We start from the raw sequence: 17,430 nt of genomic DNA on the forward strand, positions 1-17,430 counted from the left end.
CTGTTGGTTGATACCTGGCACGAAGCGGCACCACGCCAGGGGACGGCCGGAGCGGAAGCCGAGCAGCAGCCGCCTTTCCCACCGCGATCTCGGCCTCCCGCACAGAACAGCAGCAGCCCCGGGAGGCAGCCTGCATCCTGGGCATCGGCGACCCCCATGGCGGGTGGGGCACGGCCGGGCCTCCCGCTGGTCCGAGCACAGCGTGCCCTTGTTTTGCACGCCTCACGTGAGTGCTTTTAAGAGCAACAGTTTCGAGAGTCAAGTTCAATACTGGATTTAACTTTTTGGACACAAATTCACAGACATTCCCCCGCGCTCCTCGTGGGCAGCGGGGCTCCAAAGAGGGCAACGGTAGCCGGCACGGAGGAGAGGCGGGTGATCAAATACCAGGCGCTCTCTCAGGGAAGCGACACGGAGCTCCTGTCAGCAGGGCCCCGGCACACGGTAACGCAGGGCCCGGAGCTGCTGTCAGCGGGGCCCCGACACACGGTAACGCAGGGCCCGGCGCTCCCGGAGGTCGCCGCCCGCCTCCTTCACGAGGTGACAAGACGCTGCCCCACCACCGCCGCCCGCGAACGTGCAGCACGCCCCGGCGCACGAGGTTTATCGCTGACGCACGCCCTCGGCCCCCGCCCATCCCGCTTCCCCATTGGCTACCGGCGCAAAGCCACTCCTCCCGGGCGCCGCTGTGGGCGGAGAAGAGGGGCGGCAGCAGCCGGGAGAGCGTCACGTGACTCGTCGGGTCGTTCCCACTGCTCCTCGGACGTGAGGCGCCCGTGCCTTGCTGGGTACCGGAAGTGCGGTGGAAGTTGCCGGAAGTGCTGTACCGATTGCCGGAAGTGCCGCGCCGTGGCTTGAGGGTGGGCTTGCGGTGGGGCAGGGCCAGCTAGGGCTGCCGAGGGTGAGGGGCGGAGGGGCCGCCGGTGGCATGCTGGGGGTGCGGGGGAAGCGCGGGCGGGTGTCGCTGTGCACAGTCGTGTGCGAGCGGGGCCGCGTCCCGCCGCCGCGCTCCTGCCGCGTCTAACGTCTGCCCTCTGCTTTCGGCACCCGCGGGCTTCCAGGGCGCTCCGCCCTCCTCGGGGCCTTCGTGCCACGGTTTCTCCTCCGCACGGAGTTTCCCCCGGCAGGCAGTGTGTGTTTGTACTCCGCTCTGCTTTCCTCGCGGCTGCGTTCCCGTAGCCGTAGGCTGGCAGCAGCTGCCCACCAGCGAGAGGTTTGATAAAGTCATCCCGTGTTTCCTCAGAGTGAAGAGGGGATCTGTGTGAGATGCTGTCGCTTTGCTGTTCTCCTAAACTCCTGTTCGTTTTGCAGAATGTGATACAACTGCGTTTTATTGGGGACACCTGCCTCTTCTGCTTTTATTTTAATGGCGCATATCACCATAAATCAGTATTTACAGCAAGTAAGCAAGTTTTTTCATTTGTGGGCTCTGTTAGAATAAGTGGATGTGTTTTACTTTGCTGGAAATATGTTACCTTGTCTAAGAAATAAATCAACCTAGAATGCGTGATGTGGTAAAGAAATATACTTCTTAAGCCTGTATTAAGTATACCGGCTGTGTGCCAAGGATGTATACCTGGCATTTCTGAAAACTGTGATGGTTACTGATGTAAAGGATAGTGAAGTAATTTATCTGTAAGAACTAATGTGGCGGGATTGTGTGTGCGTGCAGTAACAAGTGCAGCTCAGGGATTTAAGAAGTACAGAAATGCACGGTGTGTATGGCATGGAGGACGGAGAGACAGGAGCAGGGTCACAGGGATACCTGCTGGACTGAACGTTCAGTGTCAGGCTTTTAGTGCAGCCTCTCTTACTGCTTCTTTCTCAACCATCAAATTTTCCTCATTGCTATCATCTTACTCACCTCAGTCAAGTCAATTGAGTGAAGGGCACAAAAAGAGAGTAATTTTTTGGTTTTTAGTCTCAAAAATGGAGCAGCTGAGATGTCTCAGGACAGTGATCTGCTCTGAAGAGTCAGCATCTTCTCCAGTTGACAGTCCTCGTGATCCTCTGTCTCCACCCTCCATATCGCACTGTGTCTGTGCATTTAAACTGTTTGCATTTTCTTAAGTTTATGCACATCTCTCATCAATACCTTATCTCTTAAGAAAAAAACATTTCACTCTGTCAAACTCAGACACTTTAGTGATGGAATGGATGCCCGCTAGGTAAGGATGGAAATCCAAAGCAATGGGTAAGGAAGTGACAAATAGCAGGATGCGTAACGCTTAAAAATAAAGACAAGTCAATTAAACACGTAGCTATCATTCCAAAGGCAGTGTCTGATATTAGTCTAGAATAGTCTGTATAGAATACTTTTGAAATCTGTCAAGACTGTAAATGTTATATTCCATGGGAGAACAGTTTAATTCTGCTTCCTGCTAAAGATAACTCCTTGTAAAAAAATAGTCTGAGCCAGCTTATTGTGACATCAAGCTGGAAATTTCTTCTGTTGTAGAAGTAGTTTTAGATATTAATTCTTAAGAGTTCCTTTCCCACTGCTTGTGCTTTATTTGTCATATTTTTTTGTGTCCCGATAGGAAAAATAATTAAATCTTTTTGCTGTATGGAAAGCCCACGGGAAAAATCATAGACTAAAATAGCAAGGGAAGCCAAAGAGAGAAAAATCAACTGCTTAAACTCTTCAAGAGATTGGTGGTGGGTTTTTTTTCAAGTAAAGGAGAGCTAATTTTGTGGTTTGGAAGTAGTTTTTCTTCTTAAATGTTAAATTCATATGAAATATATTTGCGAGTCCTGATTCATGACATGCAAATTCCATTTGCAGCATTGCAAACAATAATACTCAAAGACTGTTTATGCCTTCACATACGTGTTTGATGCCCACAAGTCCAACTGGAATTTTAAAAAGCTTAACCAAATCTGGTTCACAACTGCTATTTTACAATGCTAAATCCATCTAAGTTGTTTGGAGGTTCTCTGGTTTGCTCGTATCCTACAAATAAGGAAAAAAACATAATAGTGTTCACCCCACCTTCTCCCTGATACCTTTTTGAAAAACAAGTGTATTGAAAGCACAATATTGATTCATTCAGTTTTAAACCTTTAAAAACTTACGTTTGGGTTGGTATTGATGTGGATGAACAGTGGTAACAAGAAGGTGGCTTCTGTAGTCATGTGTCAATACGTTGTATGGCTGTGGCTGGGTTTTATTTTGTAATGTGGCTGTTTTCTTTGGTAGGTACAAGAAGCCATTGATAGCAGAGATGGACAATTTTGTGCAGAATTGGTATCATTTAAACATCCACATGTTGCAAACCCAAGGCTACAGGTGAGAATCTGTTTTTGACCTTTCTTTTGTTTTTCTTTCAGTTTTCCTAGCTCTCTTTATGGGTTCCTTTCCATTGGAGATAAACCTCAGAAATCTGTTTCACAGGCCAAAGCAGGATCCCCTTGTAGGTTTGTTTCCCTTTTCTTCTTACAAGGATATTATATATTTCCATTTTTTTCTTGGATGGCTTTTTGTGTTCCATTTTGAATTGTTTTCTGGATAGATACAGTCTTGAAAGTCCCTTCTGGCCAGGTCTACATAAGTTAGTAATGTGGCACAGTGGAAGTGACTATAAAGAGAAAACCAGTGGGTAGCAGGGGTCCAGTGTGTGCTATATGCATGTTGGATGCTTTTATTTAAGGCTAGCGCTAATCAGGTTCTGGAGACAGAATGCACACTAGCAATTCATTACACTGGATGTGATTATTAATATAACTTCAGGTTCTGATTGATAGCAAAGGCATGTATGCATAAAATTGCTATGACAAAATACCCATATGATGTTCTGTTTCTGGTGCATTGGGTGTTCCTTTAATGTTTCATTGATTTATTCTATACGTAGCTTCCGTCTCCAGAGGAGAAGTGTCAACAAGTTTTGGAACCACCATATGATGAAATGTTTGCAGCCCACTTAAGGTAAAGATGGACCAGGAATGTAAAGTCAGTTGTGAGGCATCCAGCAGGGATGGGGAAGGAAGTTTACATAGTTATTTTAAAGGGCTTAAGTTTATGTAGTTATTTTAAAGGGCTTACATCTGAAAACTTGGTATTTATTACTCTTATAAATAATGCTAGAACTGCAGGAAATAAAGACCTTCTCTTTCCTCTCCACATAAAGTTTGCTTTATATACCTGGCAGTCATCTGCGTATAGCCATTGACACAGCTTTGGTTTCAGTGCTTGCTGTTTCCTTTGCTCTTCATTTACTAGCTACACAAGAATTTAGAGTGAAATAAGTAAGGGAAATAAATCTTTTTAAAAGGGAATTTTAGTCATAAAAATACTCTTAAAACAGCTTTAGGACCTAAGTAATTCTGTGAGGCTTTTATGTAAAAAAAAAAAAAAAAAAAAAAGTCTGCATTAACACTAAAGTGAACTAAAGTCTTTAGTTCACTTTCAGCAATCTTGGATTTTTTTTTTAATCTATGCTAATCTTGGTGACAGTTTCAATAAGCATTAGCATATTACAGTTGATACTGTAGATATTATACAAACAAATGCCTGTTCTGCTCTCAGATCAGTTTTCTACAATTATCAGGCTTAGTGCTGTGTTAAAATACTGGTGCCATTTTGTTAGGAACATTTCTAATCATATTTCTGTGTCTCTTTTAAATAAACCTGTAAAGCTCTATGCCTATTAAAAGGCAAAAAGAAATTTTTGTCTTATGTATATGATATTTTCTGATGCACTAATGCACTTTTTCTTTGACAGGTGTACTTACGCCGTTGGAAACCATGACTTCATAGAGGCGTACAAATGCCAAACAGTTATTGTCCAATATCCTTTTCCATAAATCTTGTATATTGTTTTCAGATTAACTATATGTCTTCTTGTAGAATAAGTTATCTTTACCCCTTTTAAAATCTAATAGAATATGATCTGCTTCCAAATACACTACAGCTATTTAGGTTCTTAAGCAAGGAAATCCAGATACGCTCTTCTTTCAACGTGCTATAGGACTAAGAAGGAATCTGTCACTTGCCTGTAAAATAGAAAATTAATTTCTTACAGAGTATAGGAGACCCTGAAATCATTAATATACATCCCAGTTTGTACTTGCCTGGAGGAGAAGATACTGATAAAGAAAGCTGCTATCTTAACTCTAAGTGGCCAATGTTTCTCACAGCTACTGCCGCACCAAGGAGTGCATGGCTGTGCTCACGTTCTTCCCTATTGCATCTTTGCATCCTGACTCCTCATCTACTTGCTGCTTGGTTGGTTTCTGCCCTTTCACGTAGTCATATGTGGTACCATACAACTGCTGTTTTTTACATCTGTGCTTCATTTAATAGCGTTTTAAATTCTCCTAAATACAATACATCTTTCCTGCGAGCGTTTCAGGCTCATAAAGAGGAAAACTGGTGAGTACATCATAGAGAGCTGCTAGAAACTAGACTCTCATCTTTCACTATCATAATACCATAGCAGTCAAACTAAAATTATGCCTATAGTTTTTATTCATCCCCAGCAATACTTAAATGCAGCCTAATTGTTTTTGCTGCCTGTTTGAGTTTTTAGATCCAAAAGTGTGAAAACTAAACATCTAAGCTTAATTACATAGAATGGTCCATAAGTAAACACGTGAAGAATTTGTTCAAGGTGAGATGGTATTTTATTAAAGCCACAGTAAAAAATGTTTCTGAATTAATTCTTCCTCCAGTGTAGGATTTCTGAAATGCTGAGATCTCGAAGACCTTTCCTTTTAAGAAGTGCATTGTTCTTTGTTTAAAGGTTAATGTATACTTTTATAGTTCTATGACCAACTGGCAAAAGAAAAATAATGCTTGTTTCTCATGTCTTACTTATTGCATGATTTGCAGGTACTAAGTATACTATGTTTTACTTTTCCAGGGCTTTACCTATTATGTATGCTGTAGCCCTCGATCTTCGAATTTTTGCTAATAATGTAAGTAGATCTGATTAACAGCCTCATTACTTTTATCTGTTAGGAGTTTCCATGGTGGAAATATTGTAGACTTTATTACATAGCCTAATTTTGCTCAGTACTGTTTAACTCCTTGTTTAGGATTTTCTTGACATACAAAATTCATCCAGTCCTATTGAAAAACTAGGTTGCTCAGTCTGCCCACCTCCCATTTGCAGCTTGAACTAGAGAGGTTCTGAGAACCTGCACGCAACTCGCAGCAGTTGCTCAGAGCATATGAAGTGATTAAGTATTGTCTTTATAGTGTAGCATGGTGGCACAACTCACTATTTCCATGTGCTAACCTTGGGATTTGGTGGAGTCTTTATAAAGGTGGAGATATCCCAGACAACTGAGCTAATCTAACCACTAACCACATCTGAAGAGGGAAGTTTCTGCCTCCTTTCCCTTCTTCCAGCTATGTGTACTGCTTTTGATGCTCGTTGGAGCCCTTGCTGAGCTCATACAACTGCTGACAAGCAAAAAAACACCCAAATTTACATTACTTTTCTCAGGCTAGTGAATTGAAGTAGCTTGTGTAGGGATCTAATGAGAACTGCTAGGCCAAGGTAAGTGGCAGGGTCGTGATCTTGCTTCTAGTCACTTTACCTGAAGAGGTGAAGCTAGAGTTCAAGTTGGGTTACAATTTGACAATATCCAGTATTTTCAGTGTTGGTCTCCTCAGCACTTTCTTGTGCCCACCTACCCACAAAGCAACACATTTGGCATGCTTGCACAGAGAATATTTTTGTGTGTGTGTGTGTCTGCTCTGTAACAAGTCTCGATTCTCAGTCTGAATGAGGCAAATTCGTATATTTGAGTTGCATGAGAAAGGCGAAAGTGGGATCAGTCACGTTGGAAGTGTTTGAACCCTGTCTTCTAACCTTAGTATATTCAAAGGATGTGGATACAGAGAAGACTTTGCAGCGAAGGATGCATTTCCATTTCTTTTCCTTATGTTTCAGCTAATGAGAATGCAAGTATTATAATAAAACTTTTTAGAAAGCACATAGTAAATATCTACTCGCTATTCCACCCCCACGCTCTTCTTTGTTGTTAAGTTCTGTGTTAATCAGTGCATAGATCTTTCCCATGTGTTGGCAACTCTTTTTTTTTTTTTCTCTTGCTGCTGTAACATATGTTTTCCATTTCTTCTGAAAATCCCAGGTCCTAGCAGTGTGTGTTACTACTAGAAAATGTTGAATATGGTTTGGAAATAAAATCTAGCCTTCGTGGCTGTGGAGAGACTCTTAATTATAAATTCTAAAACTCAAACTCCGTAACTGGGGAATAATTTTAGTTTGCTATTGTTCAAAAGACATTTTTTTGCCAGACTCTTGGTTTTTGAAAACTCGAGTTGAAGTGTAAATGCTCCAATTCATCTCTCAGATGATCCTGAATTTAGGTTTCTGAGAGCTGCATTAAGCTTAGTGGTGCTAAAGGTAATAGCCATCAGTGCTATTTTCAAAGGACTGTCTTCCTGTGCATTAGGTTTGGTACATGTTCAGGAGCCTCTCCCAAGTGTTTTCTTTTATTCTGTGAGCTTGACTACCTTCTAGATTTGGAGGATAGCAGGCATGACAAAATATATTGCTATAAGACTTTATGAAGTGCTGTATTAAGGAACTAAACTGTTTACAACCCAGTGAACCAGGATGTAAAATTGCACATTGTTTCTTGATGTGTAACGATAGGCAGATCAACAGCTAGTGAAGAAAGGGAAAAGCAAAGTTGGCGACATGTTGGAAAAAGCAGCAGAACTGCTGATGAGCTGTTTTCGAGTCTGTGCCAGTGACACGTAAGTGAAAGATCTTCTATAGAACTTGCTCTATTAAATTGTTAAGAACTTAATGAACTTTACATAATATTTTTCCACTTTCTAAGACCATATCTGGGTAAGAATGAACACTTCTGAGGCTGGTTTCCTCTCATTTACAGTCTGTTCTCTCTTGACTATTAACTACAGCTGGAGAGGCCTCCCTTCAGGTTTAACATTCCTAGCAGATGTTGTTGGGAGGGACTGATTATGTCCCTGTATCTCAAGAAAGATCATTAACACTTTTGTGCACTGTTCAGTTGTGAAGTTTGCTTCACTATGGTTGGATGGAAAAGAGGTGACTCTCTGGTTTCCAGTCTTAAGAATTTTAACACTTTGGAAGTGGATAAAATGCGCTTTTTTTTTTAATCTTTCTTTTACCTTGAATATTATAAGCAACTGCTATGCTAGTGTGTGTGGTGTATGCGTTACCTGCAGATTGGAGTGAGGACCCTGATGCAGATGAATAATATTTTACATGACATCTTTTCATTATGTTGAGAAGAAATGTACCAGAGCTGTTTAAAATTTAAGATGGGAACACATGTTCTGTTTTGACAGTGCTGGTATGGTTTAAGAGAAGAACTTTGGCCTTGACTTTTATTTCAGACACCTATTTTTACCCTAAAAATCCATAAAATATATATGGAGAGAATTTACCATAAGGACAAAGTCATCATTGTTGTACAATCTTCAGTACTAGTAATTTTTTTCTTTTTTTATTTTCTTATCTCAGTCGAGCAGGCATTGAAGATTCCAAAAAATGGGGCATGTTGTTTCTCGTGAATCAGCTGTTTAAAATTTATTTTAAGGTAAATTTCAAGTCTGGTAAGCTGTGTTTTGTATTTCATATTCTAAGTCAAACCCACCCTTTTTTATATGATACTATGTATCTACACTCTGAGTAAAATGCAATTAATTTTTTTTAACAGATCAACAAGCTCCATCTATGTAAGCCCTTAATTAGAGCAATTGACAGCTCAAATCTGAAGGATGAATATAGTATGGCACAGCGAGTTACATACAGATATTACGTTGGACGCAAAGCCATGTTTGATAGTGACTTTAAGCAAGGTACTGTGTGCCAGTAAGACGGATTTAAAGTCTTGCTGCTTGGTGTGAAACCTGGCTGATGTCGTTTGTGTGTGACTCAAAATGTGTGTAAAAGGTGCAGTTGTGTTTGCATTGATCAAAGGAAAAGTCATGCTGAAAGATCCAAGGCCCACAGTCTAAGTCAGATCAGAGATGAGATTACATGACACTTCTAACTGTAGTATATTCCCAGTTTTAAAATATTTGTGCTAGTGAAGTTCTGTAGTTTTATGCATTGTGTGCATGCATAATAAAATGTATGAGCATCCAAAAGAATAGGTTTGTAAAAGGTTTCACAAAGGAGGCTTTGCGACTGTCTTGTCCTCTTCAAGTTGCTGTATGCCATGTAGGAAATCTTCAGCAAACTGTACTGTAGAATTAGTTTCTCAGTGTATTGATTTTGGAAGATGTAGAAACCACATTTCTGAGATTTCTTATTCACTAATAGAAATGCTTCTAGAGCTAAGGTGTACAACTTTCATTGCTAACCTAAGCCCTGACCAAAATCTATTCTGGAGCTGGTTTTGTTACTCTAAACAGTGTCTTCTGCCTGTCAGGCTTGTCATTTTTCTCTCTTGGTGAAACCTGATGAGAGATCTTCACATTGTCATGCTGTGTGATCTCACTGGCACGTTTCTGCAGCTCAGCAGATGTGTGCATCGCATGCAGCTTACATCCTCTGAAGAGCCTAATCTGTGAATTTAGAAAAAGGAGTTCTGTTTCATCAGCAGTTCTTGAGATTCTCCCCTCCTGTAATAGTAGCACAATAATATTACTGAAATGAGCTGAAAATTCCAATATTGTTTGTAACTGTTACCTCTGACATCTAGACCTTGACAAGTTTTCTTTGACTTTCTGAAGGAGGACTTATTTTTCTGGTAATACTTTGTATTTTGTGTGAATTTCCAGTGATTCTTACAGCATTTTTCTTAATGTATTTTGATTGGTATGATTCTTTTTTATATAATTTCAAATGTCATGTGTTCAAGCTAGGGATGGACATTGAGCCCAGAATTTGGGTTACAGTTTTAATCCATTTTTGTTGTTGACTCATGTTACTAGCACTTTTATTTGTGTCTGCAGCTGAAGAGTATCTGTCATTTGCTTTTGAGCACTGTCACCGCTCAAGCCAGAAGAACAAAAGAATGATTTTGATCTACCTGCTGCCAGTAAAAATGTTGTTGGTGAGTAGATGTTACTCTTCTAATTTTTTTTTTTTTGGGGGGGGGGGCAGATAACCAAACTGATGCTTGATATTGTTCTTGTTTTTCCCTTACTGGAATTCAGAGCCTATCTGTGCCTGACCCCCATAAGAGCCAGCATGTGCACACTTTGTTGTGTGAGGACAAAAAATGTTGAATTGTCATTTATAGCAACACAGGAAAGGAGAAAGGGGGGGGGACACAACGACCCACCCTCCTTTCCCCCTGCCTTCCTTCCACTCCTCCTAAAGGTGCAACCTGAGGTTACTTCTGTAATAAAGATAACTTTGAGGTCTTTGGAGAAGCACTTAACAGTGTAACTTACATTGTGTAGCAGAGTTCCTGTCTGGTGATCAGCTGCACAGATGGGCCAGGGAATGTGTGGATTCACTAGTACAAATCTGTCTGCTCCTCTCACCTGGTGAAGGGAAGGAGGATGTGCAAACAGATGGCTGAAAACTGTTGAGGGACGGTTGCCACAGGAGAGAAGGGATTCCTACCTTTGGGTTTTCTATTTGCACCTTGTACATTTGCCCATTGGAAGCATGTCAGAAGGGTCATGGAGTAGAGCATTTTGGTTTTGAACAAATCAATGAAGACTGGTTACTATTTGATCCCTTCATCTTTCTGTTAAAAGAATTAAGCATGTCTCTTCTGCTTGTTCCTGTCCTTTCCCATGTGCTGTGCTGGCATTTGTGTATCGCTGAGTTAGTGGGATTATGCTAACAATTAGTTCAGTGTAACTGAGGGGCAAGAACTTGATTTTAGAGTTTCCTGTTCCTGGCCCTATTACCAAAGTTACCCATGGAGAATGTTGTTATCACCTGCTTCTGTGAGTTGCCATCTTTCACCTTTGCCCCAACCTGTTTATGGCCATTGTCCCTTTTCCATTCAGTGCTCCCTTTCCAGTCCCTTGCAGTGTCAAGTGGGTAAAGGGGAAGCATAGTGGGTATGATAATTGGCTTCTGGTTTTCATTTTTTATTTATTGACTTTCTTACTGGTTGTCTTCAGATCAATCAATGGTAGGGTTGATAATGGAAAACTAACAGTCTTCCTAAAAACTTTGTCACAGTCTTGACTGGGTGCCTTAAACTGGTGGGTCTGTTAGTGCCTCGAATTACTGTGGCTTTTCAGGAGCAGTTCGAGTGTACAAGAGACACTAAAGAAACTAGATAAAGGTCATTGTTTTTACAGTTGCTTTTTTTAATCAGAGCCCAAACATTAACACTAACCTTAAACTGTACTAAAATAGCTTGGATGGTTTTTTTTTATTCCTAACAGCTCTCAGTAACCATGCAGCTGAGTTCTGCTCTCAGCTAATCCTCCAACCAGGAAAGGAGTTACCAACAGCATAGCATGATGGTAACTAAATTTAAAGTCTGACCCAAGTCAATGTGCAACCTGATCTCTGCTGTGCAAGGGGGAAAAAAACAAAGTTTCTTTTTGATAGTGCAGGTGGTTCAGTCTTACCTGATCTAGCAATGAGAATTAATTTTGTTTCTTTAAATTTAAACTTTCTCTCTTTTTTTTGTTTTGTTTTTTTGAGAGGACATTTTTATTTCCGCATGGAGACATAGCGAAGAAAAAGTCTGGTACAGACTGAGCTAGCACTTGACAGTGCTGAGGCACTGCTTGTATTATTAGTGATGCTTGGGATTCCCGCAGTTCTTCTGTTTACAGATTAGATCATACAGCCATGACATAAAATTTGGATCTGCCTAGGCCTCATGTCACAGGATCTTGATTTTACAAGTTTGATAACTGTTCCCCAACATTAAGAAATACTAAGAGACTCCCTAAACCATGATAAATAGGTAGTTATAATGAGTTGAGCTACAAGGTGTTTGGCAGGGGTAAGGGGGTTGTCTTACAAATACTTTTATTCACCTCTTGTTCTGTAGCAAAAAAAAGTGGTTAAACACTTGTCTTTTTCTGTAACAAATGTTTTTATAGCTTACTAGATTACATATTTTAAATGCATTTTACTTTATCCTGGAAAACTTGGAAACCATTTCTTTTTCAGGGCCATATGCCAACAGTTCAGCTCTTAAAAAAGTATGACCTTATGCAGTTTGCTGAAGTAACAAAGGCTGTGAGGTATGATTATTATTTTATTGCGTTGTGCATTAGTTCAAAAAGTATTAAGTAACAGGTGTTTATTTGAGATGATTGAGGGAGGCAGGGGAGGGATATTCCTACCAAGTCAGACAATTTCTTTTCTTGTTTGGGAGAAACCTTCTCATGTTTTCATTTCTTCATCCTTGTAGTGAAGGCAATCTTCTACTACTCAATGACGCTCTGACAAAGCATGAGACTTTCTTTATTCGATGTGGAATCTTTCTTATCCTTGAGAAGCTGAAAATCATCACGTACAGAAATCTCTTTAAGAAAGTGTAAGCATAACAAAAACTACATTTTTTCAAAAGCAGATTTAATATGGTTTCATGTAGAACTGAGATGGAAACATATATGCTCCTTAGCACTCTCTGAGAGCTGAATTCCTGTTAAAGTTAATTCATTGTAGAAAGGCCATTTTTCTAAGGACCAGAATTTTTAAGTGATTGTTTCTCAATAACAGATTTTTTTCTGTTGTTTCTTTCAGATATTTACTACTCAAAACGCATCAGCTATCTCTAGATGCCTTTCTGTTTGCCCTGAAATTCATGCAAGTAGACGATGTTGATATTGATGAAGTCCAGTGCATTTTAGCTAACCTTATATATATGGTATGTGCTGACCACTTGTTGTTTGGTCCTTCCAGACTTCAGACAGTAAAAAATATTAGGTAGAGAATATTTAGAGAATAAAAGTAGAGAATAAAAGTTTATTACAAAAAACATACCAGTAATCCCAGGTTTTCTTGGGGAAAAAAAAAAAAATTGATTCACTTGTGCCCCAAGTGAAATGTTTTTATTTGCCTTGAGGAGTTCCTCTAGTTCCTGTCTCTTTTGCAGGAATCAGTTAAAACCGAAGTTGAATTTTATGTTACAAATCCAGTACTGACACTTCTATATATGCATAAATACTGATTTAAAAATACAAAAATTGTAACTGGGACCAAAAGGGATTTGTTCTTCTGCATTTGAAGTAGGAGACTCTTGACATTCTAACATTAGAAAAAATTAAAACCAGATTTCTTTGGTTTTGTTTCACATCTTGTCTTTTACTCTAAGTGGATCTCAACCACTCATGAACAGATAAAGGCTTGAAATCAAGAGATTTGTAATAAATCTGAGGTTTTGGAGCAGCATTGCAGTGTCAGCAAGAAAATGAACCACTTCTCTGTTTCTAAAACAGATTATTTGGTGTGGTCTTGGAGTAACAGAGGGTGGGATTAGGTGACTGGAAGATTTCTCATCTGAAAAAGATGTACTATGTATGTAGATGTACGTGTCTGAAAAAGAAGTATTATGTCATTTAGTTTATTAGGTTTGGAACAGTGATTAATTAAAATCCTCATTTTAAACTCAGCAAGAGTAGATTTAGAAACACTTCTGTAGAGCTCTGTCTCTTCAAGGAAATGTAAGCAGACCAGTAGGGTGCTCTGGCAACGGGCTCTCAGTCTGACAGCACCGTTAGTATTCAAACATGGTTACGGTTCCAACTTTCTGCTTACTCTGTGAGTTGACCCACTTACATAAGTTGGATCCTTACAGACACTAAGTACAGTAATGCAGTGGTGATCGAGTATATACACATAGCTTTGCTTGATGTAGTCTGAAGACAGCTGAGGTTATAGGCATTGTGTTACCAGCTTCCAGTACTAACACTGTCTTTTTCTCCTTCTGCCAGGGTCACATTAAAGGCTATATATCTCATCAGCATCAAAAACTTGTGGTCAGTAAGCAGAACCCATTTCCTCCTCTGTCAACAGTGTGTTGAGTATTGCGTCTTATCCATGCAAGTACTTTTCAGATACTTAGCTTGCCCAGTGGAGCTGCTCCTAATTGCCCCGAGAACATTGTAAATGACCTGGTTCATGTCCAGAACTGGAATACCAGGAACTGTCTGTGGCTCCTTTCCCAGAATGACCAAGGCTGCCAGTGTTAACAAAGTGTGTTGGAATGAAGTGCTGACTTTTCAGTGATAGTTTCTGCAGGCTTTCTAGATCGTCCAAAGTATTTCATGAGGAAATAAAGCAAAGCATTCCAAATTCCTTCCAAACTACTTAAAGCTTTTATAAAGTACTTTGTGTTACTATTTCTGCATTTATCTTTCAGAGAGGAGAAGTATCATCCTTTGTTACTTGTATTAATCCGTTCTTCAGAGTGTAAATGTTTTCTTTCATGGTTTCTGGGTTTTTTAAAGTCTCTTCAATAATCTTGCTGGTATTAAATACTCTCTTCAAGCCTTCTCTAAAAACTGGAGAAGTGCTTGACACAGAAAGCTTTACTGTGTCAGTGATACTTATGGGTTCAAGTAAATGGGGAATTTTTGTCTGTAGGTGCCCACAAGATGGGTTTGGGTTTTTTAAATTCTGGTCATATTTTGTTCCATTTTTGTTATGATGAACAAAAGCTTATCTAAGTAACTTATCCATACTTGGTTTTATTCTGCTTCTGGGGAAAACATTGCCACTGGATCCACTATTTTAAGTGTTACTACCTTGGGGGTTTTGTTTGTTTGTTTGTTTGAGGGTGGTACAACATAACTTTGTCCATAGCGATGGGATGGTAATTTGGGGGTTTTTAAATTATTTTTAAAGGAAATAAAACATTTTATTCCCCTGTTTGAGAGTTGGGTTTCATTTTACCCACTAACTGACGTGGACATGATTAATAAGGCAAAACACAGGTACCATGTATGAGGGGAAGCATTTTTTAGTGTGATGAGAGTGTCAAGTCCTACATCAACATAGGCATTTAAAGGCTTGGAGTTCCCCTGGTCTTCATAAGTTTTACTTGTATGGATGCTGAAATAAGAATACGAATTTGCTGAGTCAAACCTCAGGGTAACAAGAATTAAAAAGACTCATTTCCTTCTAGCAACACTAAAAATCCCAGAAAAACATCAACGCTTCTTTTGTTTTAGGATGAACAGTTCTAGGAAACTTAAAGTTCAGCCAGTTTTTAGTAAAATAACTAGGTTTACCACATCATGATTTTCACAGTACTGTGTGTCAACAGAAGGAGGAAAGAAACGGGCTTTTCTGTATGAATTGGAGGTATATACATATCGTTGTTGCAATTTCCATTGCTGCAAATCGTGATAGAGAGTCATATGTTTCCTTGCAGTGATTGGTAGGGGTTTGGTGCTGGAGGGTTGGTTGTGTTTGTGTCTTACTTCATTTTTTGTTTAAACCATATCTTATACCTCGCGGTGTTAGTGAATAGAAATGTTTCCCAGTCAGTGTCTTCTAGTGGCCAAGATCCTAGGATACCAGTCAGAAACCAAGTGCCCTTATATTCAGTAGCTAAAAAGCTTCCTCCAGCCAGTCGTTTGTCTACAGCCTCCTGGAGGTGTCCACAAAACTGCCTGTTTGTGAGGCTTATGTTGAGTATTTGTTTGCAGTCCTCGGCAGGAAGGTACGAAACCTGCAACTCATCACCTTGAAGTCCATCACCTTCCATTCTCCAGCCACTGACTGTACCAGGCAATTTTGGAATCAAAATGTGTTCTGCAAAGTCTCTTTCAGGGATGCATACAGGAAGATGGTGGTTGTTGCACTCAAAGTGCTCTTGGAGTTGTAGTAATGCAATGTTGTTCTCACCAGTGTCTTCATCATACCGGATGTGTATATGTTTCTCATTAACTTGCATTATCTTCTGAGTTCCACTTGTTCCATTATGCCCTGTGAAGCAATGACATTTCGCTGCTCTTAGGAATAATTTGTCAGGGACCTGAAAACTGCATGCAAACTGACAACAGCTGCCTAGTCATGCTGAGAAATACACGCAGTAGAGAAACTAAAGGCGCTCTTTCTTGAAACAATGCAGTAAAGGTAAACTAGTAACGATGTCTTGACAGCTTTTTAATGCTGTGTAGAAGCATGTGTAATTTCAGAGGGAAGGACAAATACCCAACAAGAGAAGTAAATTTTGGCATGAAACAAGTTTTTCTTTGGGGGGGAGCAGGGAAGCTACCTCTAAATCAACCTGGTTTAGCTTATCCCTAGGTGCTGAGTTGCGAAAGCAGAGAGGTAGTTGTCTCTCTGCTTGCCTTGTAGAGGGGTGTGGGACAGCTGTAGTTCTAGCTCAAGATACTTAACTGAGATGACAGCAGATTTGTTTCCTTTGACAATATTTTTATGCAGCAGCAATTTCAGTAAGTGTCCTGGTTTCAGCTGGGATAGAGTTAATTTTCTTCCTAGTAGCTGATATAGTGCTGTATTTTGGATTTAATATGAAAATAATGTTGATAACACACTGATGTTTTAGTTGTTGATAAGAAATGTTTGCACTAGTCAAGGACTTTTCAGCTTCCCATGCTCTGCCAGGTGCACAAGAAGCTGGGAGGGGGCACAGCCAGGACAGCTGACCCCAACTGGCCAAAGGGCTATTCCATACCATATGGCGTCAAGCTCACTATATACACTGGGGGGAGTTGGCCGGGGGGTAATGATCACTGCTTGGGGACGGGCTGGGCATTGGTCGGCGGGTGGTGAGTGGCTGCATCACTTGTTTTGTTTTTTTTTTCCCTGGGTTTTGTTCCTCTCTCTGTCTCTTGTTGTTTTCCTTTTCGTTACAATTTATTTTATTTCCATTATTAAACTGTTCTTATCTCAACCCATAGGTTTTCTTACTTTTGCTCTTCCAATTCTCTTCCCCATCCCACCAAGGGGGAGGGTGAGCAAGTGGCTGTGTGACTTGCCGACAAGCTAAACCACAACAGTCCTTTTTGGTGCCCAACATGGGGCACAAAGGGTTTGAGATAATAACAGATTAACCAGAGTGTTTTAAGGAATTTAGTTCTGTTAACAGTTGCGGGTCATGATATTGATTCATCTGTTCTCAATATTGGTTTATCTGATCTGCACCATGCTCATTGTTTTGCTGTACATGTTAAAGATCAGTGTTGGTTTTTGCAGTTTGCTGTGCTCTGCAGTGATTAGTGATGTTTTGCCTGGGAGATTTGTTATTAAAGCAGTGACCTTGAGCTTAATTTGGTATCTGAGTTTTGTACTGAAGCCATTACTGTACTTCGAGTACCACCTCGTGGAGACAATTAGCAAGTATACTTCTTCCTCCAAGAGGTTTTTTATAGAGGAAATACGGAATGGCACCTTCGCTACCTTCTTCCATGATGTTTCCTCCTTCATGACAATACTTTTCAGTATTTCAAACATCCTTGGGTAAAGATACTTCTATTGGTATTGCTTGGGAATATTGTTTTGGTTTTGTCTAAGGGTAGTAAGCAATTTAAGAATATCATCCAGAGATCTGCGC

At 40.3% G+C, this 17,430-nt stretch overlaps 2 protein-coding genes across 5 annotated transcripts in view; one reads left to right on the forward strand and one right to left on the reverse strand.

Annotated features, from left to right (window-relative positions):
- On the forward strand, positions 1-17,125 carry PCID2 (PCI domain containing 2). Of its 4 annotated transcripts, none has more exons than XM_072849847.1 (15): positions 1-860; positions 1,312-1,402; positions 3,331-3,417; positions 3,852-3,925; positions 4,722-4,787; positions 5,330-5,371; positions 5,862-5,916; positions 7,629-7,732; positions 8,487-8,562; positions 8,683-8,824; positions 9,926-10,026; positions 12,069-12,142; positions 12,313-12,438; positions 12,648-12,771; positions 13,838-17,125. In XM_072849847.1, the coding sequence occupies exons 4-15, from the start codon at positions 3,906-3,908 to the stop codon at positions 13,925-13,927; spliced, it is 1,020 nt and encodes a 339-aa protein (XP_072705948.1). In that variant the 5' UTR covers positions 1-860; positions 1,312-1,402; positions 3,331-3,417; positions 3,852-3,905; the 3' UTR covers positions 13,928-17,125. The 4 variants fall into 4 exon arrangements, with proteins under 4 accessions (XP_072705948.1, XP_072705945.1, XP_072705944.1 ...); XM_072849844.1 differs by lacking the exon at positions 3,331-3,417 and adding an exon at positions 3,200-3,289 and having other exon boundaries at positions 1-901; positions 13,838-17,124; XM_072849843.1 differs by lacking the exon at positions 3,331-3,417 and adding an exon at positions 3,200-3,289 and having other exon boundaries at positions 2-860; positions 13,838-17,124.
- Positions 15,325-17,430, reverse strand: part of PROZ (protein Z, vitamin K dependent plasma glycoprotein) — a 17,112-nt gene continuing 15,006 nt past the window's right edge. Inside the window, exon 8 of the mRNA XM_072849848.1 lies at positions 15,325-15,836. Within this exon, the coding sequence (XP_072705949.1) occupies positions 15,325-15,836 (512 nt within the window). The remainder of the gene's footprint in view (positions 15,837-17,430) is intronic.

This window comes from Ciconia boyciana, chromosome 1 (assembly GCF_034638445.1).
Source record: "Ciconia boyciana chromosome 1, ASM3463844v1, whole genome shotgun sequence".
NCBI lineage: Eukaryota > Metazoa > Chordata > Aves > Ciconiiformes > Ciconiidae > Ciconia > Ciconia boyciana.